Here is a 24,132-nt window from a genome sequence, read left to right on the forward strand (position 1 = left end):
CGAGGTCCCGAAACATGGTTTTCAAACCCGACGAGGAAAGAGGCGGTAGCGCGAGGAACGCGAGGAACGTGAGCGGACATTCCATCGCTCAGGAGAAGTGTGTTTCGGCGTCTCGCCGCAGCGGAGCGCCCGTCACGTGGCTCTCCTCTCGTGCGTTGCCTGCCGCTCTACCTTTTCAGTTTCGGCGGCCGCTTGTCGAGGCGATCTGCCAGGCTTTGTCAAACCATACACTCGTATGTGCGGCTCATTCACACTTTGCAGCCAATGCCGCAAGCACAAGAGCTCGAGGTCGCTGCTTTGTAGCGTTCTTCCGCCGAACGAGCGCTCGCGCTAAAAATGCGTGTCTCAAAGCCAGGAGTGTGGGCTAGCTCGCGCTTGTATAGCTTTGGATGCAGTCTTAGCTTAAGCTTGAATGGAGTATATAGACATACAAGTAGCAAGCCAGCTGCCGTCATGTGCAGAGCGCAGGTGCTCGCACGCTTGATTCCAACCGCCGGATCTGCGCCGGATATGATAGGTATGACCATACAACACGTCGTTATCACCTCGAACATTCCAACGAGCGTGATGCAAGCGACCAAATGGCCACTATACTACGGCCGTGAGTGAGTGAAGGCTTGTGGAAGCCAATGTGTGGTGGACGGGCTGGCCTCGTTCGGGTTCGCACGAGTGCACGTGCGAGTCAGGTAGGGGCCAAAGAGCTAAAGATAACGGAGCAGCGCCCACATAAAAAAAAATCAGGCGTTGACGATCGGTATTGGTGGAGTTGGTCGGATGTGATTAGGTAAAGCTGATTAGATAGCATAGTTAAACGCGAGACCTCTCCAGAACTTTTAGATAACCGTGCGTCAGTGCTCGGGGGATATACGGTGGCGTCGCTCGTTGTGGTTTCTCGGTCTGCGGCGAGCAGGCGTCAACGGCAAGGGGATGCTTTTCGGTACGTAGAAAGCGACATTGTTGCCATTGTATAGACCTTTTTCACGGCAAACGCCACCAGGCGGTGCTCCAGTCTCTGACGTCCAAGGGACTTCCGGTTCATAAAAACGATGAACAAAGCCCATCTTAACGCCCCTGTTTGAAATGTCGATAAAACATATAACCCCAAAATTCTCCAGGTGAACGCCAAAAGAACGAAGAGGCGCGAGACCTGTTAACATCTGTCAGATATCCTTGTAAAGCAACTTGTCTCCTCCAAGACGTTAAATTGTACAACCGAAAGCCCTCGTTAAATCTCCAACCTTGTTGTCCGCGCAATTATGCTTTCTAGTACTAGCGACATAAGCAAGCTCGGCAGGCTTTCAACGACGGAGCAACCGCAAGTCGCTCGGGATGCAAGCGGCAGTCCATGCATGCTTTTAAACAGCACAAGTGTCTCTATCCATATCTATAGACTGTGTGCGCGAGATACGACTGCCTGTTATAACACACCTGTCAGACGACACCATTCGGAGCCGTAAAGTGCTGTATGACCTATGTTCGTAAAAGGTGTTTACACTGTAAACTAGGATTGCATATACAGAGTGTTTCATTTTAATTCCAACAAATTAAAAAAAAATTAAAAAAAAAGTGAAAGGTTCAATAATGCGGTCTGCACCCGCACTTCTTATGAACAAGACCCAATTCCGTCCACTTTTCTGCAGAAAACACATACAGCCAATTATCGCGTTCTGAATGAAAAACGCAGCGAATAACATGGTCGAAGACACGATTCTCCGTAAAGGAGCGATCTGATCAGAGAGCGATTTCGCGTGAAGACGTTATTTCTCTCCCGTATATTTTGTTCGGTTGGATGATGCAATAAACTTGGAAGTCAGCGCCAGCCCTGTCGTACGTGGGCCTTTTTTCGTCCCTGTCAAGTTCGCACGATTTTAATCGTGTCTAATACGAACCAACTAGCCCGATCAAGAGTCGTGATACAAGATTATCATCAGAGTTGTTGTACCTTTCACGGCTTCTTTTTTATTTTATTTTATATATTCCTTGAATTAAAACCAAACACCCCGTATATGTTTCGTGAATTTTGCGCCGATAATATTTTAATCGCGGGTAATCGTGAAAAGATTGACCTTTAAAATATACCGTCCACAAAACTCGGCCTGTGACCACTATCATCAGTGACAGCTTAAGAAACGAAAAAGGTGGCTCATTAAAATGATTTTTTCTTTTGCGTTCTTATTATTTAATGCCGAAATCTCGTTGCATTCGAGGCAATAACAAGATTCTCAAGAATCGCCCAGCGTATTCCGTGACTACAGGTGACCCCAAACCGCATAATGTTTCTAAAAACTATAGAAAGAAATTTTTGTTTTTTCTCTAAGCAATGAGCACGGGGATATACCGCCGTTTAAAGTATGCGATGAAATTCCTCAGCGGAGGGACGTTTCGCAATGAGAGATATCTTCCGCCACTCGCAGGAATTCAGCTGACGAACAACATCATTATTTTGTTCGCTTTCGGCTTTATCTGAACAGCTGATTGTAAACAAAAGTTCGTTGTCTTCTTTCTTTCTTTTTTTTTTTTTTTCTTCTTTATTTTCTTCGACGGCGAGCGGTGCGACGTTACTAGTCAACTTTGCTGAGGAGATATATGGCACTTGTGGAAGGTCAAAAATACCACGGTTTCGGAATTGCTCGTTGTTTTACTCTCGTTTTTGTTAAAACTTATATAAGCGAAAAAGCTGCTCGCTGAAGTCGTCCAACAGCACTAGGTTTAGCAGCCGAGTGTTTTTATTTGAAATACCTATTTTTTTATTTTTGTTTACATCAGTATTAATAGACCTATAAGGAGTATTCACTGGGCGCCATATTTGTGGGTGCTGTCTAGAGCGCATGCTCAGAACTAGCCCACATTAATAGGCTGCTAAGACCGGTAATCTTGAGGGTGCGGAATGCACGTTACAAAGGAACTGTGGAAGCTCGCCATCAGCACGCGCTAAGCTGTCGCGCACACAGCTATGGCCGCCAGTGAATACTTCCTATTGGTAAATTACCCAAGCACCAAGGAGAATGCAGGGAATGGTGTTCTACGCGCCCGCATGTGCTTCCCTTCCCCCTATAAAATATTCGAAGTAAATAACCAAAATGAGGCGTTGTCGAACGCGCGTGGAAGATGCCATTTGTTTTAGGCTTTTGCTTTAGAGCAGTTTTACTGCTGCAGACGCCAGCACGTGCACCGCGTAGAACATCATTCCCAGCGTTCTCTTTGATGCTTGGGTAATTTAGGAATAGGTTTAACGTTCGATGGGTCGTGACGGTCGTGAATATTTGCAAGTGCCACGTCCATGTCTGAATCTTCGCATCTGCCGCGTCATTTGAGCCGCTAGTGATGACAAAAAATAGCGAAAGAATCTGGGGACAAACCTCGAGCATAATACATGTTCGAAGCGCACGTTTGCTTCGTCATGCACACGTCTGCTTCCAACATGTCTGTAAAAGACAGTTCTTGGACGACCAATGGTACAAAACCGTCTTACAAAGAAAAAGAAAACCAGCCTGAGGCAGTGTCTTCAGCCTATCTTTGGTACGATGTATTGGCTGTATGCGGAGAGCAAGTCGTCTGCTTCTTGCGCAGGGGATTACGGTGACGTCAGAACGACGCTGATCTGTGATTGGCTTTGATTGAAAGGATAGTGGGTAGACCTCAATGACAAATGCCTTGAGGTCAACCTTTTTTTTTTTTTTTCAATCAGTTAATAAGAGTTTGGCGTTCTGTCCTCATCGCCACCCCTCTGCGAGAAGCAGACAAACTTGCGCTCCGCATAGCTTGAGAACGACTGCATTCTACTGGGGGTTGCTGCGATCTCGTGTGCCACTCGGGAATAATAAAATAAAATAATCAAAGTACAAGTTAGATACTCTATCGTAGTCCCTGACAGCTGAACGAGGACAGTGCGTGGCTTACTGTATTCGCGACTCCAGCAAAACGGACGCCACCAAGCGGGAAAACCGGGAACCAGCCGGTCCAGGTCGCTCGCGCACCTCCGCGTCTCTGGTGGCTTTCGCGGAAGCGTGTAGTCGGCGCGGTCGCGAACACTGTAATTTGACGAAGGTCCGAATATTTCTTAAAGGACACATGCAAAGGAAAAAAACATTTTTTTTAAACGGCTTGGATGGAAAAAGGACGCCATAAAACGATTTTACAACGAAGAAAAAAAAATGTTAGAGCTATATTTACGGCGCAAAACGAATTTGTAGTTGGCGCCCGCGGGCACCGCGGAAAAGTGGTCTGTATTTATCACGTGACTGGTCTTTATTTATCACGTGGTGCTTGCGCTCTTTCGGAAGCTTCCTATGGCCTCTAAAAGTAACTTATTCATCTTTGTTTGAAGTATAACAAAAAACCAAGACGAATAAGTAACTTTTAGAGCCCAAAGGAAACTCCTGAAAAAGCGCAAGCAGACGTGATAGACCTGTGCGCCGGTCAGACGACGGCGGCGGCGCCCCGAAGCAGACGAACTTGTGCGGCGGCGGCGACGGCGGCGTGGAGAAACGCGCTGAAGCGGCGTTCGCACAACGCTCAGCGTGCGGCGGCGACGCAGCGCGGCGGCGCGCGGGCGTACCACGTGACCAGCGGCGGCTCCCGCGAGCGCCAACTACAAATTCGTATAGCGCCGTAAATGTAGCTCTAAAAATTTTGTTTCTTCGTTGTAAAATCGTTTTATGACATCCTTTTTCCATCTAAGCTGTCTAAAAAAATTTTTTTTTTCCTTTGCATGTGTCCTTTAAGTTTGCCTGAGCGATCATTAGTGTGGTGAAGCCTCAGTAGATTGTTTTCTTCTATTACGTGTTTGAAAGCCCGTTTATTCCACAGCACACGGTCGCGTGCTTTCGATTTCTTGGATGGGGAGGAATCACGGAAAAACGTTTTGAGTTCTTGTCTGTCTCAATTCACATTCAAAGTGACGACTACTTGGTAACTGATAAGTGGTTTCTTTATAAGGATGTAGAACAGTGGACTGAGGACGACAGGCGAGGCATTTCACTGGAGGGAATATCAATGTTGCAGTCAAGTGAATGGGAAGGTTCGATAGCTGCTTTCCTTGAGTTTGGTTGTGTTCGGCTACAGCTTTAAGTTTGAGCCACCCACCCCGGTCGGTTCGTTGGCTATTCATCTTGACTGCTTTTCGCCGGAAAAGCCTCTGGACCACGCTGAAGGTGTTGGGCTGATTTCGCAATTACTTGATTCAGGAAAACCTGCTCGCTGCAAATTATGAATGATGGAAATGATCTGCTTTAAAAAAGGTGGGGGACGAGTCTCGCAACGTTAGATGCTGTCACGGCATTTTGACCTATCGCGCCTCCAATATTTATATTACGAGGACGTCGAAGCCAGCAGCAATATACGCCGCTCAGGTTGACCGGCCACAAAAAATGCTAATTTTTTCCGTTCAGGATTCGAAGCAAAGTTCAACGCAAAGAGGTTCTGCGTGAATGTTCGATGAAGACTTTCTTCAGTTTGTCTCCGTGCTGCCGGTTATAGAACCATTTGGCTAAGTTTAAGTAGTATCTCTCTTTCTTTCAAATATACTTTTATTCAACAGCTCACCTAATAGCTAGTCAACTCATATTTCAACCAGAAGAATATACTAATATCACCTTAGTGGGCATAGTACGTAATATAATACATAACCCGCTCGTCAAAATATCTTCTCGATTGCTACTAAAACCTGAATTGAAATACGAGTATAAGCTGCTTAGTCGGGCGCCAGCGGGTTAACAGGGTCCTTGACTCAAGAAGCGCTTGCTTTATTTTCGTAATTTTCCTGCAGCCTGTGTTGTTGGCCGAGCAGACGACTGGAGCTGTTTCTTAAACGCGGATTCGCACGAAACCTGGATTTCGCGAACAGATAATTCGCATGGTCGAGGCATGTGAGTTAGCTGAAAAGTTACTCTCTGTGGAACAGGTCTGTAGTCATCGCCGCTTTCCTTAGATGACCAAAACTGATTAGTATATTACCGCCTCTCCGGAGTCCATGGTTTCGGTTTTGAATGAAATCTCCGAAACGAACGTTTGACACGAAAAGAACAAAAAACACCGGCAAAACAAAAGTATGCTTTGCAAATTTATCTGCACGGGCTACACTTAACCGTCTCAGTTCAAATACCTATAAAATTGGGCATTAAACAAAAGAAAATCTGTTAGATTGAACGCGCCACCTGTTCAGGCGGCCCGGCCGAGCCGACGCGACCTGGACTCAGCCGCCATGTTTGTTTGGTGGTGGCGCCCCCTATAGGTCGCTGGAGTCGCGAATATGTCCGCACTTCTTGCTTCGTTCTCCGGCGTCCTTGCCGGTGCCATTTGATTGGCCGTAGAACGACAAAAAAAAAAAAGTGTTCACGTCTGGCCCTGGGAGGGCTGCCGATGAGAGTATCTTATTTTTTGAACGACTCGCGAGGTACTTACGTGGGCCGAGATATTGTGTGAAACACGACCTACGAGGGCACAACAATCGTGGAAAAATAAAACTCTAAAGTGAAGTTTTTTTGTTTTTTTTTGCACGATTTGTTGGTTAATGAATGCTGCCTTCCTTTTTTTTTTTCTCTCTCTCTCTCTCTTTCTTTTTTTGTCGCGTGATTATCATGACACCGAACTCGAAATATATGAGAAGTAATGTACCGTCTTAGTTACATCTTCATTAAAAAAAAAAAAAAAAAAAAAAAAAAAAAAAAAACTATATTATAATTTAAAAGAAAAACTGTAAAAAGGTTTTCGAAAGAAAAAGAAAGAATTGGAGGTGAATTTTAGAGTGTTTTTCTCCCGTGAATCTGAATATCACGTACGTTTTCCCCAAAGATGTAACATAACGCGAGAAAACACGAAAAACTTCCGACCAGTCGTTTCGTCATAAAAGGATTTTTCGGCCGCTAGGAGCGTGTCGCTCATGTGGACAGCGGGTGCAATTGCAAGCCTGCCAGACATACTCCCCCGCACTAACACTAGTCTTAACGTCTTAATTCTTTATCCTTTTTTTTTTTTTTTTATTAATAGCGAGAGTGCGCTAAAATAGCTTTATTGGCGCCGAAGATGCGCGAGATCTGCGATTCCGAGAACTCATTTTATGACGTAAGGATCTGAGAAGGAGGGGCTTAAGCGGTACTTTGAAAATGATTTTCTGCAGCCTCCATGCACCAAATTAAAATAATAATCTCAATATTCGTGATTCTGGAGGCTAAATGAAGACGATTTAAGCGTTTTTACATAAATACAAAACCTTTTTTTGTTTGTGTGTGTTTTTTTTTAGTGGCAGAACACAATTTACAGTTACGGAAACGTTGCAAAAACGCTGCATTAAAAAAATAAGCAAAAAAAAAAAAAAAAAAGCTTGCAGGCGTTGGTGTGAGAAGAGGAACTGCAAGCACGTAACTTCCGAGGTTTCTAACGTCACGTTTATCCGCGCTATTTCTTTTTTTTTTTTTACGTTTATTGCAAGATTATGTTTAGAAACATGGTTTTCTTAACACTGTACTTTAGTGCTTTGTACCAAAAAAAGAATTGTATGAATAACAGTTGTTCTTTAAAGCGTTAAACGTGACCTTATGGGGATGGTAACCACTTCTAGTTTTATAACCGCTCTTCTTTCTTTCTTTCTTAGAAGGGGGGGAGGGGGGGGGGGGTGGCGTTTTTTTAGAAAATCAAAAGTACGAGAACGATATACCCTATTTTCTGGACTATATATAGTCCGCGGACTATACATGTTTAAAAGCTGAAATTTTACTCGGTGCGGACTGCCTACAGGTGCGGACTATACAAGGTCTTATATTTTTCGATTTCGTTCACTGTGACAAAACGCGAAGGACTTTATGACTAACAGAGTATAATAACAGTGATTTAGGTATCATGCAAGCTCCTTTGCGAGCTAATACAGCAGGCACTTGTCAAGGTGTGCTGTGTGTGTATGATAATTGTTCCGTTCGGATTAGGCACTACCTGCGGACTATGGTGCAACGAGTGCGGACTATCTAGGCAAATACTTTTATTTTTGACCCCAAATTCGCCCCTGCGGACTATAGTTAAAAGAAAAACGGTAATTACAAATGATCTTCTCGGCGCATTCTCTGTTATTTATTTATTTGGCTTGTTGAGTGGCTTCATGTGTCTCTTGTTCTCTCCGGGTTCCAGTGGACGACGCAGTGGCATCATTGGCAGCTCCCTTTAATTGGGACTTCCTGCACAGCTGGAAGCATGCCCGGAGGCTGATCGCGAACCGAACGACTGCCCCAGCGGGGCCCTGGCAGCCTCCGCAAGGTCCCCTTCAGTGAGTACCGAACACTGCCAGATGCTTCTTGGGATTCTCGATTTAAAAATACTTTCAGAACGATCGGTGACACCGGCGAAACTTTCCATCCGACCTATACTCTCACGGGGCTTGTTTTTGTACTATCGGAAACATTATGAGCGTGAAAGCGCCTCCGCTTGTCGACGCTCATATTAGGGAGTTTTCGTAGACCGCGTTGCCCCCTCCGCTAAGCGTTTCGCAACGAAGAAGTTGCTACTAGGGAGTTTTCGTAGATCGTTTCCGCTCTCCCGCAACGCTCTCCGCAACCAGCTACGCTAGCCGCAACTCCACAGTCAAAGCCATCGGTGCGCCGGCGCAGTAGCGTCTTCTTCATTGCGGAGGGCTTAGCGGAGTGGGAAACGCGGTCTACGAAAACTCCCTACTGCGCCTGCGCGTCGATAGCCTTGACTGTAAAGTTCCCGCTATCGTAGCGGGTTGCGGAGGGCCTTGCGGGACGGCGTAAACGATCTACCAAAACGCAATATTGTTTCCGATAGTACACCACGTGCTCTAGGCGTTCCTGCACGCTCGGGATTACGTGATTCCACCGACTTTCACATTTTTGAGTTTTGACACCGAACTGAAACGATTAAAGATATAGTCACTGAAGTGCAGCTAAAACAAACAAAAACGCCATAAGGAGTGTTCAGCAATCACTACTTTACTATGATTGGCTAATCAATTGCGTAAAACGCAGCGCCTCCTTATAAGAAAACTATGAAACGCTGGACCAATTTTTTTTAATATGTAACACGCACTGAAAGAGTGTACAAAAAAAGGCACATAAATTTTTCTTTGCCTGTTTCTTTTTTCAGTTTTTACGGTGCATGTTTTATACAAAATATGTCAAACCAGGTGGCACCTAGCAGCATCAGTGAACCTAACTCGGAAGCTTTAGTCAGGAACCTGCGTTTCTTTGGTGGGACTTTTAGTTTCGTGGTTGTAGAATACCTAGCAGTGTTATACGTATCCAGACAATGCTGAAACATTTCTAAACCAAACAAGTTATTCTGGCCTTACCAATCTAATAAGCTGTCAATAAACCTATCTACCGTGCTGGCCCTGCTGCTTTGTTGGTGGCGGCGCCGCGCCTAATGGAAGAGAAAGGGAACAGGCTTATTGGTTGCCGTCATCAAAATTATGCAGAGTTCCACTGTGACGTCACACCCATCTCTCCCTCTCCATCTCTCTCTCTCTTCTTTATTTCTGCCTTTTTTCTCAACAATTGTTTGTATCGGTGGTTTGTCTTTAATAGATCCCTTTCAAAAGTCGCGTGCCGGTTATTAGAAGCTAGGAAGCGCTCAGGCACAAGGGCGGTACATATGATATGTAGAACGTGCAAGTAATACCATAAGGTAGCGAACGTCGGAGCGTGGCCAGCACTGGGAGCCGACGAGTTAATCAAACAGCGTTGAGAGTGCAACGTCACTGCGCTCATCACCTTTTTCTGTGGGTGTGCTTTTGCCTTCTAATCCACACAAATATATAGAGTGTGCCGGTTGCGATTTAGTCCACCATCGTGCAGGGATTCCCCTGCTGCCAATGGAGGGCAGTCTTTCGAAAGGGGTCCGTTTCACTCTGGAAGCTTCGCACCGGAGTGCGGTGGTGTATCACCACTGCATGGTGCGCGACAAAAAGACCCCAGGCTAGCGGTAGTACTGCACTGGCTAAATTGCTCACCTACAGCCGAGACACCAGACGCCCATTGGGGCTGACTAACGTCCGGCTGTATAAAAATACAACATTATTATTATGCGTTTGTCGAGGTTCGCTCGCTATATTTCGAGAATTCTTATGAAATAGTAAAATTCCGAAGAAAACTATATTTAAAATTTTATCGTAATTTGACGTTTGCTGCTTTTCTTGTCCAGCCGGGAATATGTTTCCTACAAACTCTTATAAAGATTTTCTTTTTAAATGTTTGTGCAGTTTCACGGCAGCCTCGAAACATGACACATGTAATCAATCACTCGATCTATTGACAGGACCAACGGTCGCGTACTGATTGTATATGACCGGACGCTGTGCACCCGGGAGGAAGACGATCCCAACGATGCTATCGTCTATTTTCATCCGTCCCAGGTAAGCCGAAGCCCACTGGGCCAATATAGAATGCTTTGTGATGTTCGCTAACGTGTTCGCCAATTGTTGCGTACTTGCACCACCTGTCGAAATCGCGAAACTCGCTAAATTAAAAAAAAACAAGCCCGTGCGTCTACTTTCCCGCACAACACTTGGAGAGCTAATCACCCCAACTAACGGAGGCAGCTCAGCGAATGACGATGCCGAAACATATGTTTAGACCAAAAAACGCAGTCTGAGTTGTGACATTCAGCAATGCAAAACGTCACGCTTGCACTGCATAATGTCACAACACAGACTGCGCTTTTTGGTCTAAACACATGTTTCGGCATCGTCGTTCGCTGGGCAGCCTCCGTTAGTTGATGTGATTGGCTCTCCAAGTGTTGTGCGGGAAAGTGGACGCACGGGCTTTTCTTTTTTTTTTTTTCAGAGTGTATAGGCCGCAGTGCTGAAATTTTGACGTCAGGCTACAAGCAGGCAGCCAGTGCGGGGCGAACACAAAATGAAGACGAGTGCTGCGTCGACGTTCGGCTGGGAACTGGTATTCGATCGGTGGAAACCAGAAATGTCCCAGCGGAATTACGCCGACTACAGCTTTCGTGTCCAATATCTCACTGGCCGCTTGTGCGTGAGGTGTGAAAGCCCAGTCCCGCGGCCTCGCTGTTTGGAAAGTGTTGATATTGTAGTCACTGACAAGGTGAAAACGACCGGGAGGAGCTTCACTTGTCCCTCCTCCAGCTCGAGCAACGCTACGGTGTTTCGTGCACGTCGAGCGCGAACGCGCGCAGCCAAGGGCCACGGCGGAAGGCGTGGAGCGCGTGCTGGAGCCCGCGCGTGCGGCGTTCCAAAGACACGTCGTTCTCACTCTATCGGTGGCCAGCCAATCGGATCCATCCAGCAGCGCCGAACGCGCAATATCGCGACGTTCGTCGTCTTCCCGCTCATTGCGTTAGCTCGGGATAGTCCGATCACGGCCCGTTCCCACAGTCCATAGCGTTTGACTCTGACCGAATGAGACAAGACCATAAAGACCCGTTCACACACTCGCGACTCCTTAGAACCGAGTGCCTTGAAAACTCTTAAAAGTTCTTAAGACGAGAGAACACACTGGCACGCTGGCACCATCTATGCGGTGACCCTGGAACTGCATTCCACTAGAGCAAATGTTTTGCGAGATTTCCGAGGTCCAATGTGCGTAATGCCTATGAGAAGTGGTCGTTTATGACGTTGACAGAAGTTTTTCGAACCAAGAAAGAAAGGATGATGCGCGAGAGAAATAGAAAATATGCGGGACCGCCAATTTCCCACTGCTACTCAATATATGGCGCCATTGTGTCCTCTCGTCCTAAGAGATACTAAGGGGTTCCAAGGCACTCGGTCTTAAGAAGTCGCAAGTGCTTGAACGGGCCTAACGGCCCGTTCACACACTTACCACTTCGCACCCAGTTCCAAAAGGTCGCAAGAGTGTGAAAGGGCCTAAAGGCCCGTTCACACTTTTGCGACTTCTTAGAACTGGGTGTCTTGAAACCTCTTACAACGAGAGGACACACTGGCGCTATCAATTGGGCAGCAGTGGAAACTTGGCGGTCCGGCATATTTTCTATTTCTCTCGCGCATCATCCTTTCTTTCTTGGTTCGAAAAACGTTTGTCAACGTTATAAACGAGCCTTTCTTATACGTATTACGTACATTTGACCTCGAAAATCCCGCAAAACCTTCGGTTTTGTGAAATGCAGTTCCAGGGTCACCGCTTAGACGGCGCCAGAATGCCAGTGTGTTCCCTCGTCCTAAGAAATTTTAAGAGGTTTCAACGGGTCTCGTCTCTCTCGGTTGTACTCGATTGCCAGAGCAAGAGAGTGAACGGGCCTTTGCACCTCTTAGGGCGACTTACGACCAGATGCACAGCAATGCAGCGGGTCGCAAGCCGTCACAATAGGTTTAAAAACCGGTCTTGTCTCAGTCGGTCGGAGTCAAAAGCAAGTATGTGAACGGGCCATCAGGCGTCCAATCAGGGGGAGAGGGTGCGTCGTGTTCTTGTGTTTTAACGTATGTGCAATGTTTATGCGCCCCTCTAGTGTTTGACTGGAGGGACACACCGTGTTATGGCGAAATCATTAATTTACCGCATTCCACTCGCGTAAATCGCATATGACCAAAGCGTACGCGATAAAAGGGAACAAAAAAGGACCATAAAAGTTCCTAAGCGAAGCTGAATATGTGAGGTGTCATGCGTCGTCTTGTGTTTTATATTGCATTCTTACGTCGATCGCATGTTCTACGTTTGTCATTCGCAGCCGATCGGATTTATCCAGTGATCTGTCCAAGCGCGTGTATTAAAAAAAAAACTATTTTTTTTTACGCACGCTGCGCAGATGCCCGTCGACCAGAGGTGCGACCTGTGCTGCCAGCTGGTGGGAATGGTCCACTTCTTCGACTCGTGCTTCGACACCCCCGAGCTCGTGGCGTTGAGCGACATGCGCTTTGCCATCCGGCTGCTCGGCGATTACATCGTCGTAAGTTTTTAAACTGCCGCGAAACGTCATCGTAAAACGTATAATGAGTCGTGACGAATTAAATTATATCTCAGGTCCCGCGGTCTATCTTATCTTGAGGATGACAGACAAGGTATACCATTCAGGTTTCCGGACACCGAAGTATACCGACGATTGGACACGCCAGACAATATATTTATAGATGGATGGAAAGAAGTAGGACACTCTTAATCTTTATTTTAGTAATAATTAGTAGAGTACTGCGAGAGGAGCTTGTCACGCCTTTCTTAACCTGCAACGGAGTAGAGTGATATTTCATTCCTGGTAACTTTTATGTAGATCCTACCAAATTGTAAAAAAAAAAAAAAAAAAAAGTACAAACACAGCGCTATCACTGCATTACGTGCTCGAGCAACCATGATCTGGACACACTTCTAGTGAGATAAGCTTTTTTATGTATCTATTTAATGAAATGCGCCGATCACTAAATATACTTTCATGTACTGCACAAGCTTCACCACGAAAGATATGCTATACGATGAAGCATGATGTACACTTACACACATATACACTTTCGAGATGTCCGGAAACGTCCGTCGGCTAAATGAGAACACGCTGGAACAAATTTGTTCTTGAAGAGCGCGTAAGTACACAACGACGCAACATGGTGAACATGGGCGGCGTCAAATACGCAGTGTTCGCGATTGTGCCCCTCCACTGCTCCGCTGTCATTGATAACGCCGAGGAAGTTGCTCGAGGAGGATCACTACAGCTAAGCCCTCGAAAAAACGCGGACAAACAATAACGCACGGTTTACGAGCTTTCACTCATTTTGATTTGTTTAACACGGAGATTAAGTGGTTCGTTGTATTCAAGACCTATTCGCGGTGAAAAGCTCGCTAGGGGCCCTTCTGGTTTCCTCACTATGGGTAGTGCGCATGCTACACATGCGTTTAAGTTTTAATTTTCATAGTGCATAGGAGCTTGTCATTGCACGTGCCTGCACCAGCGGAGGAAGTTGAAGTTTCCTCACTCTGGGCTGTGAAAGAAATTTTACCAGGCGTCGATTCCGAAACTTCTCGCCGGGAATGCAATAGACCTATAGGGAGTATTCACTGGCGGCCATATCTGTGTGCGCGGCTGCTGAGCGTGTGCTGACGGCGAGTTTCCGCAGTCCTTTTGGAGCGTGCATTTAGCACCATCAAGGTTGCCGGTCTTACCAGGCTATTAATGAGAACTTGTTCTGGCCATGCGCTCTAAACATCGCCCTCAAATATGGCGTCCAGTGAATACCTCCTATTGTTAAATTACCCAAGCATCAAGAATAATGGAGGGATTGGTGTTCCACGTCTCACACGCGCACGCCTTCCCCGTATAAAAGATTCGAAGTAAATAACCAAAATAAAGCGTTGACGAACGCGCGTGTACGATGCCATTTGCTTTAGGCATTTGCTTTAGAAAAGTTACTACACTGCTAAGGCCAGCACATGCGGCGAGTGGAATACCAATGCCTGCATTCTCCTCGATGCTTGGGCAATTTAGGAATAGGTCTATTTGAAATAAGTACCCCTTCTAGAATTTATTAGATGGGACCGTATATCTCGTCATTTTCTTTTTACACTGAATAACGCGTTAACCTTACGAATCAGCTCCACTTAATATACCGATGTCACCAGCCCTGCCGCAAAGCATCGAGGGAACTTTGTAGTCTTCTTGCGCGTGCGACAACCTCGCTGGAGTTCTGCGCGTGTATAGAGTACGGAACGGCACGAGGCGTCTCAAGCACTCCTTCCTCTGAACTAAATTTATGGCTGCCTCACGCATGCGCCAAACACTTGGGGAGATCGGTCTATTGGCGACTTCGAGCGAATCCGCCTACCCAGCGAAAGGGCCAGGCTTTAAAATGTCCGTGACCGACTCCATTTCACCTTACGTCAACCGGAGCGAAGAGCGCGAGCTCATTACGTTGGTTAATGTACGAGATCTTTTGCCGCCGAGATGTGCCATGAGCAAGGAGCTCGCGCTTGCAGTCTTTCGTGCGGTACATCATAAGGTGAAAAAGAGTATAGCCAGTGCGCCTATCTTCACTTTCTTTCACGTTGTCTACGAGCGCGTGGGATGTAGGAGGCAAGAAATAATCGATACAGGGTGGTGGAAGCTACGAGCTCGCCAAACCGGTCAGTCGCCTTCCTTCACCTCACCCCGCTCTCTGCGCGTCTGTATAAGCAGGACACTAATCATGTGGCAGTAGATAATCGTACGACTTGATTACGTCAAGTTTCATCCAACATTCTGTCACGTCTTTCTTGTCACCAAACTCGAAATGTCAAAATTACAATAGTTAGTTTCCCCTTTTCATTTATGAATGGTTAAAAGGGCGGTGCAACTATATTAAATTTAAATGGCTTTCACTTTACACGAGCTTACTGGCACTATCATGGGACTCAAGGATACTCGCATGCAACGACACTAGCCAAGAAACTCCTTTGTTGCGGTGTAATTTCAAGGACAACAGCGAGCGTTTTCATTCAATCTCTCCTTCGAGAAACTTGTTGCCGTAACTGGGGGATCGCAGTTTCCTCCAATGACGATATTTTAATGCGGCTCATAGATTAGACCCGAGCATTGCGTGGGCACTGGATTTGGGCTCTTGATAATCGATAGCTCGAGAAGCATTCGGGCCCATGTCCAATCGCTGCAATGACGACAGTGAGCCGAGCCATAACAATGCCTGGAACTCAGCGCGTGTTCTCTGCCTTGCCAACCTGTTTCTGTGATCAACAGTGACGGCACATGATTGGCTCCATATCACGTGACTGCTTGTTCTGACTGCGTGTTGAGAGAGTGAACGCTGCTCGTTTTTCTTGAATTTTTTTCTGGGACTTCTATTGCGTGGGGTGAAAAACGAACGGGTGTATCGCAGGTCATTAACGTCAGGGATCCATTCTAAGCGGTATTTGCGCAAAGTACAAAACTCGTTGCATCACCCCTTAAAACTGGGTGGTTGTACTGGGCACACCATTTAAAGAAAAATGTTACAAAACATATATTTTTCCTACGTGCCACGATGCTTTAGAAAACCTTCATCAGCTGGCCTGTGTCCTGACAGGGGCTTCACAGCTCTTCGTTAAATGTATTTCAGATCCTCGGAGAGAAGGGAACTCTGGATGCGTATGTGGTACAGCAACAAATGGACACACTGGTGCACCTACTCCGATTCTACCACCGAAGTTTCGCCGATATCAAACAGGTGAGAACGCTTAATTCCTTTGGCCTTTGACTATATGAAGAATATAACGAGAAGAATTGCCATGAAATAAAAAGGTTAGGGTGCAAACGAAACGTTCAGCTGTGTTTGAGACTATGTGTTTGTCCGTCCCCTCTCGTCCCAGTCGAGGGGTTTTTAGTCAAATGCCCTAAATTACTGAGAGTAAAAAAAAAAAAAAAAAAAAACTCAATCTCTCATAGATTTTGCGAAATCGCCTTGTGCGCGCTGCCATATTTGTCTGCTGGGCTGTGGAACGCGCCTTCTGAGCATGCGCTTGTGCGTGTCTTCGGGAAGGCGTTCGCGCGAGCGTGAGTTTGCGTGCGTACGCATGCCTCTGAAGTTATAGATTTAATTTCTCTCGAGTCGAAAGCGTTTTGTTTTCGAAGAATGGTTTGTGTTTCAAAACTAGGATTCCTTTTTACGTTTTAGCGTCCTGTTTTACGTCTCAGTATTCGTGTTTTTTTGTGTTTTTTTTTAACATAAACGTTCTTCGCATGATTTTCTATGTGCGCCGATTTATGTCACATATTCGTAACGTGCAAATTGGGTAATTCTAAGCTACAGAATCTTTTTACGATAATGAAAGAACAGAAAGGAAAACAAAGTTGCGAATGAGCGAGCGAGTATAATGTATCGTAATTGTTCGCCAATATGCCTAGGAACTCTAGAAACTTGACCGTTTGTGCTTAGAGACAATTTCACTATTGTCGAGAGATTAAGTTATTTTAATTATACTAAGTTGGATATCACTTTCTACGCAATGAGTATAACAAGACGTATTCCCTTCCAGCGTTGTAGCAACAATCGGGAGTGGTTTGTGGAGAAGGTCAGGGAATTCTGCAATTCTTCATTATACGTATGCTGCAAGCTAGAGGACAGAGTTCACAACATCTTCCAGGCCGTGCCAGAACTGCAGCTACCCGAGGTAATTTTCTTTCTATAGTCACAGACAGGGCGAGAACGTGTAGAGTTTCAGTTGTCCTGCCTATAGCGCGAGACCTTCGATAACGCTTCGGTGTCTTGTCAGCCTTGAGTGTGCACGAATATCCAAAGCACGGCGTATAAGGCAACGAGCGCGTACTGGAGGACGTTGTCACTTTGTGAGTGACTCCAACATATTATCATTTCCACTCGAACGGCAAATGACAAGGTGCAATTTAGATTGTTCACTACGGCTGCTAACTTGGGATCTTCGACATACATCACAGAATAGTGGTTGCACTTGCATATCCGCACGTCGGCACAGTGCATGCTCATTTGTATTAAAAATAGTAGAGACGGGGGGCCTGTGCCCAGCGTTTCAGGAATTTGCAGCGCTCGTTCGTTTCATGCCCTCCAAGTTGCAATGTGCTATATAACACACCTAGAAATATTGACCTTTTATGTTTATACAAGCCTGAATACTCGTGTGAGCATATTGAGAACATATTTCTCTAGACATCCCTGAATATGACATATTGAAGTTTGGCATTCATCTTGCGCGGTGACGTTCGCGGACTGTGTTAGTATGCCGCGGTATATGGACGCGCAAGAAATAAATCTCCACAGGCATATGCTACGCGTGGAACCTTGTGATGCTGTGAACAAACGTTATTTCTACATTTACATCAGTTTGTTGTGGCATCTTTGGCGCTTGAGTAAAGGTGTTCTCTGATTTCATGCAGTAGTACGTGCGAAATTTACACACTGTTCACCTGCATCGCCTGATTTTACCAAGGTTTAGTTTGACTGGAATTGTACTGGGTTCGCGAGGAAACTTAAATATGATTACTTTTTGCACAGGGAGCGTCTGCTGTCTATGCCAGAGGCTACGCGTTGCTTGAAGAGTTCCAGACGCGTGCAGGGGTCCTTGCTGGTTGCATCATGTTTGAGGAAAAGTGAGTATGCAGCTTTTTCTTGTCGAGATATTTACTTTGATCTTTCGAATTATGTTGAATGTGTACCCGATCCTGCACGAAATTTACAGATAACGAGAATGCCTCATATTTGAACGTAGGGTGCTGGCAAGCCAGATGACCCCAGAGGTTACACGGTTATTGCAATTGGCAGCACACTCGAAAGATAGGGTAAGTGCATTAAAACAGTTACCTTGTAATTTGTGTTCCAGCGGATGCCATTTAGAGGTTGCTTAAAATTCATTATCTGAATTGCATGCTTTGTTCTTCATTCCAGTTGGCGATGGAGGACGTCCACGTTCGATACCAGCTGCCTCCTGGAGTAAGAATAGTTTGTGTCTATGTGACGCCAGCAAGGCTGAAGGACCTCGCATCAATCAACAAGCACTCTAACCAGGAACCCAAGGAATTAGATAAATATGCTGACCTGACTAGTGAAGAAGCCAGTTGCCCGAACAAGCCTGATGTTCCAGATGGCCCCGAACAAGCAATGGATACACCAGACGACTTTAGTCATCCAACTCGAGACGGCAAGAATGATTCCTTGAGCGACGTTGATTCGTCTCTGTCCTCGCAGACCACAACAAAGTCTCATGGAGGAGTTCCTTTCACGACCAACGTTCCGTCCACGACCGAGAAGCAAAGCCTCCCCGACAGTGACTTCCTCTCTGACTTCGACTCCGCGGAGGACATACGAGTCAAAGACGCTTGCATGGAAAGGCTCCGGGACCTACAGAAAACAGTGGAAGATTGTCTGAGGATTTCGGAGGAGAACTTGGCGCACACCATACTCCAGAGGAAGGCAACGCACCGAAGACATTCCAAGATGAGCCTCAGAAGACAAGCGACCATGTCGAATTTGTTCGAGAGCTGTAAGTTCTCCAAAACCACACACAAGAATCGCGAAAAATCCGCAAGTTGCGCTGGGCGTTACGACGACATCACCCAAAGTTACGGTGCATGTATGGGCTATGGCTCAGCGGGCTTGCTCTACCAGGCTGAAAATTTGCAAACTCCAGAGTTTTTCCACCACGAAAATAATTCACGAGTCATTCAGCCAAACACACATCCACCCGATAATTGTACGGAAGTCGTGATGTTTGAACAAGGAAACAACGTTTTGAGGGATCTGTACACCGACAAAGTAGAGGAGGCCTTGGCCAAACTGAAAAATCTTCGTTCAGTTTTCAGCGGCATCAAGAAAAAATCCTTGAGGGAAGATGGTGGTAGTTTCTCGATGATAAAAGAGACGCTCCTCAGAGCCAAGTGCCAAGCGTCGATGGAGCATCCCTTGGTGACCTCTTGCTTCGAGACATCTGTCATGACGGGCTTGCCCCCCGTAGTTCAAGTTGATCTGGTGGAACCACTCGAGGTCGGTGAGCACGGAAAAGGTTCCAGAGTCACAAGAGGTGACGTCACTACCACGCGCCAGGGGCCTCGTGCTCACGAAAATGGGACTCAACAACAACCGTTATCTCTGGAATCTTGTGAACCCCGTGATAAAAACGAAAATGAACACACTGCGTCCACAGGCCGCTGCAGAGGTGATAGGACTGACGAGGGCGAGCTGTGCAGGGTGACCTTATTCATCCAGAGACATTGCGGAATGGTCTGCATGGTCTTGTTAGCGCAAGGTTTCGAGGAAGATGAGAGCCTCGTTCAGTCTTTGGTGAGTATGACTGTTTTATAGAATCACTTTAAGCATCCTAGATAAGACAGTGAAGAAACTACGAGCATGAAAACGTTCGTATATATGTAGAATACTAGAAGAAAACTTCAGCTTTTCCCTTTGTTGCCAAACAAACATAGCAAAATATGTCGTCTTCAGCGTCGCTTTCTGTAATGAGCAAGGGTTAAGCTCCTGAAAAGAGTCGCACTTTTTTCCCGTTTTTGTTTATAAAACTGTTTACTAATACTTATTTATTGATTGTCGAAATGCATGGATATCACGAGCGAATAAACACGCAATTTGTGGAGCTCAATAAAGAGTAAAAACATTCGCTGCAAAAAAAAAAAAAATATATATATATATATATATATTACAATAGATAAGCTTCTGCGTGATTCATAGAGTACGAACGGGACGAGCGATCGTCGACTTTTCGTTTACTATTCAAAGCTCAGCTTTGAATAGTAAACGAAAGCTCAGCTTCAGTTTTTCGTTTACTATTCAAAGTATACACTTCGTGCGGGAACTATAGGGGGCGCTTTGAAAAACGCGCGCAGCGCCGCTAGCGGAGGAGCTGGCGTTCGACTGTGAGGCGCGTTCAGCAGCCTGCGGCGCCTTTTCGCATGCCAAGCTGTGGCGGCGGAAGCGCGCACGGACGAAACTTTTGCTTTTTGAACCAATAAGTTGAGGGTGACGTTGCATGAGTGCTGGGGCAGAAGGGCATTTAGCTGTTCTGGGGTAATTTCTCTAGTTGCGGCCGAAAAAGGAGTTGGAGGAATTTTCCGAAAAACAAGACGGCCGCTAGCATAATTGCTCTGAGTGGGAAATTTATTTCGCTCGTCGCTGTAAACTTAGGACTGCTGATACGATGATATTTGGAGGCGAGTGAGATGTTCACCAAGTTTGTGCACGAAGAGTGCCAGGTGAAAGTTATGTTTCTAACGAATAAAGAAATAAAGCTGTACGGGATATCCAATATTGGACCCAAAATGTTGTGTTGTAGCGGGCTGTGCAAAGTGCAGATTCGGGCACACAGGTGCTTGGACTTGACAGTAACATGACAAAGCACTTATTATACAAAAAAAAAAGGTGGCATAGGGAAACCAGGTGAAAATTTAGTTCGGGCAGCGTAACTAAATGGCAACCAGTTTTGACCGTGAAAGGCTGCCAAGATAATACCACTCATCGTGGGAGGTGCACACTTTACAGGTAGGAAGGGACCAGTGGACGGTACTTCCAGTTCGAACCACTTTGTGATAGGTGGCTCTAAAGCCGAGAAAAAACATTTTTGTCTACAGAAGTCGGGGTGTCAGCGTTTCCACATCCAAAAAAAGGCTGACCAAGAAAGAAAGCACACCACATAAACTTCCATACTCAAGCGTCGATTCTCCAGTGATTCCGAGTTTCATTGTTGTTTTCTTTAGATTCATATTTGTCACTTTTTTTTATCGTTCGAATCTTTCTTCGTGAAGTACAGATTGCGTGCCATACTTGTCCGGAAATATCATCGACACCCACGATGGAGACAAAACTTCTTTGCAGTTCATTCCTCCAACGAAATTGGCACTTCATACCCGCGAGTGTGGGATGGCATTTCAGTTCGTCCCATCGGCGCTGACACATGTAGGCGTTACTGGTACAAAAACAAACGCAGAGCGCAAAGCGGCAGTGTAGAATATGTCAGCCGTGCCGACACAGTAGCAGACATGATCGGGAGACCAAATGTCTCGCGTCATACGGCACGGCTCCATCGTTGTCGCTGTCCCGCAAAACATCGGCAAGGTGAAAATCTGTGAAACTTTGTCTCCACGAGAAACGACGCGTAACTATTAAATCACTTAATGACGCAGCACAGGCAGCACTTCATGCTGTGAACCCAGCGCAACCGCACCACTCCGACTTCAATGCGTACCAACGTACGCGGCGTGGTTTCGGTTTCGTTTTCTCTGGGGTTCTCACAGCCTACCTTCGGTACCGGCCGCGCGGCGGCGCGCCAGTCGCGTCGCACGGAGTGTATTGCGGAAGGTGCTCATATGGTGCACTCGCTCGAACAATATGATTTGGTGCTCGACATTACTCTGTACAAGTAAAACGCAAAGAGGCGCCAATGTCAAAGTCGCTAGCTTTCCGGAGCAGATGTCCAAGGTTCAGGGCTTGCCGCTATCACAGTTATTGGCAATTTTCAGAAATTTTTATTCAGAAACTGTTGGCTGACCAAGCCCTCGAATATATGGCGATGAATGGCGCCGGCTAACAAGGACGGGCCCGATTTTCTCATTGAAAATTTTCGAAACTTCGCTTATGACTTCTTAATCAGATAACAACTAGCTCTGAAACTTTGGCATCTGGTTCATACCGCTAGAGCTGTAATTTTGGGCACAGACTGGGCGTTCAGCGACGCGTAGATTAACTTTAAAACAAAAAAGTGTACTTTTTATATAAATATTTTATACATTTGCATGTTTTTTTTTTTTTTTTTTTTTTTTTTTGCGTGTTCTCGTCTTTCTTTAGTGGAAACGAGGAATCGGCGTGCTGGGAGACCTCGAGGTGGCAGCCAAGAGTTGGCAGCTGCAACCGGGAGAACTGGAGGCTGCGGATGCAGAAGGCCCACTGCGATTAGTCTACCACAGCAAGCTCCACACCTTCACTGGTATTTTTCTCCTATTATGCTATGTTGTCGTGGAAGAGTCTCTTATGTGTGTTTTTGTTCTAGGCTTTTTACTTACGTGTGTTAAAACGTATAAGGCTAACCTGCAGCTGGTGATAAGTATGAAAATCGGTTTTGACTTTCTCCATCTCCCGATATTTGCAAGAGGCACCCAGATTTGTGAACCTAGTGCTTGGATAAAAAGCAAACAGTGCGTTTGAACGAGTCCTTTTGTTTTAATACCGAATTATGCTGCTTTTTCTTTTTCTCTTACCCTTTTTTGTGGAAACACCCGGTCGTCATATAGAAATCAACGCGCGGAGAGTGAAGTGCATGTGCCGTCCTTCTTACATTGCAGGCGCATACGCGGGACGAGGCGCCCATTGGATTCAAACATTTAGGGAGAGTATAATCGGGATGTGCCGCAGTCTTCAGAATGCCTATTACGTGGAACAGGAGGTACAGAAGCGGCGACGGGCTGAGCTGAGCATAAAGCGCGATCCAAACCAACGCGTTTTTGTGCGCGCGTAGGCCGCGCGTTTCCCCGAAATCGCGTATTTCGTGACGTTTTTACTTTTTCCGGTGTGCTTTCTGAGTCACAACCCTGCGCGCTGACAGCCCTTTTTGGGCGCGTGCGCTCAAGGGGAAAAGTGTGTGTGTGTGTGTGTGTGTGGGGGGGGGGGGGGGGGGACCTACAGTAAAATACGAAACAGCTAAATACAGCTTGCAAGATACACCCATTTTTATGAACAACTATTTTAAAAAGTACAATGCATCAGTAATATCAACGTAAAAAGAAAACATTTTTATAAATATGTACAGGCACAGTAAAAAAAAAAAATTCTGGTCTATGTCGCGGATACAACAAATCAAGCTACTGATTTTATAATTCTCTCAGAGATAAAAAAGCACAAAGATTTTATAGACAAGTATTGGCATCATAAATGCTCCGTACCCAATTAAATTGCAGGACAGTGCACGCAAGGCACACGCACTGTGTTGCGTGTGACTTGCAAGTCACAGCAATGAACAGTACTTTTTTATTTCCATATTGAACAATATTTGACGTTTATACAAGTTTTTAAAAGCTAACCCAAGTTGGCCTCTGCCCAAATTTACAACTCTAATTTTCTGCACAAAATTGTCTTCGGTCGTAATATAAATTCGAAGCATTTCCCAGGTTGTGGTCCGTGGAAGGCATCTCAAAGCTGCGTTAGCTGTGTTGCAAAGCTAGCACGGCGGGGCTACCGCCGGAGGGATGCCATTGTAACTTTCCGTATTTCCTGGATGCGAGTTCCCTTAGCTTTCCATGCTCGCTCCGTCTCATTTCAGAACTGGAGTAAATTTTAGCCCGCTGGCTCTATCTTTAGATTGGTTGTTATATATCTGATCAAACTCAGCTTTGCATGAATACTCTCACAGTTAAAGACGAGTTTGACATACCTGCGAGAGTCGAGTGGAGGGCAAAGCCAATGTCCAATTGCTGGCTCTTTAAAGCCGGAGGATGATCAGGAGTGACGGAGACAGCAGGTCCATCGATAGATTCCGGGTCATGACACGGCTCTGAGGTCACATGCTTCTTCGTTGCACAAGATGGATCGTCGTTATCACTGTCAGCTTTCCGTTTTAAAAAAAGCTTCTGATGTCCATTTTCACTCCTGACCCATATCAGCCCACGGTAATAAAAAAAAAAAAAAAAGTGGGCTTGGGTGCGGAATGTGACCCTTTCAAGCAACTGGACCAGGAAGAGAGAGCCAGCAAGAGCAATGTGTGCCACCCTGTCACAGATATTCGAGTGTCACGC

At 45.9% G+C, this 24,132-nt stretch overlaps 1 protein-coding gene across 1 annotated transcript in view; it reads left to right on the forward strand.

Annotated features, from left to right (window-relative positions):
• The first annotated feature begins 841 nt into the window (after nt 1-841).
• The window catches only part of LOC8037058, a 35,934-nt gene continuing 12,643 nt past the window's right edge, over nt 842-24,132 (forward strand). The window contains exons 1-10 of the mRNA XM_029970244.3: nt 842-937; nt 8,119-8,254; nt 10,261-10,357; nt 12,730-12,870; nt 15,992-16,099; nt 16,908-17,042; nt 17,900-17,994; nt 18,114-18,183; nt 18,290-19,681; nt 22,193-22,331. Coding sequence (XP_029826104.2) covers nt 928-937; nt 8,119-8,254; nt 10,261-10,357; nt 12,730-12,870; nt 15,992-16,099; nt 16,908-17,042; nt 17,900-17,994; nt 18,114-18,183; nt 18,290-19,681; nt 22,193-22,331 — 2,323 coding nt within the window. The 5' untranslated portion in view covers nt 842-927. The remainder of the gene's footprint in view (nt 938-8,118; nt 8,255-10,260; nt 10,358-12,729; nt 12,871-15,991; nt 16,100-16,907; nt 17,043-17,899; nt 17,995-18,113; nt 18,184-18,289; nt 19,682-22,192; nt 22,332-24,132) is intronic.

Source organism: Ixodes scapularis, unplaced genomic scaffold (assembly GCF_016920785.2).
Source record: "Ixodes scapularis isolate PalLabHiFi unplaced genomic scaffold, ASM1692078v2 PGA_scaffold1__304_contigs__length_218370807, whole genome shotgun sequence".
Classification (NCBI taxonomy): Eukaryota; Metazoa; Arthropoda; class Arachnida; order Ixodida; family Ixodidae; genus Ixodes; species Ixodes scapularis.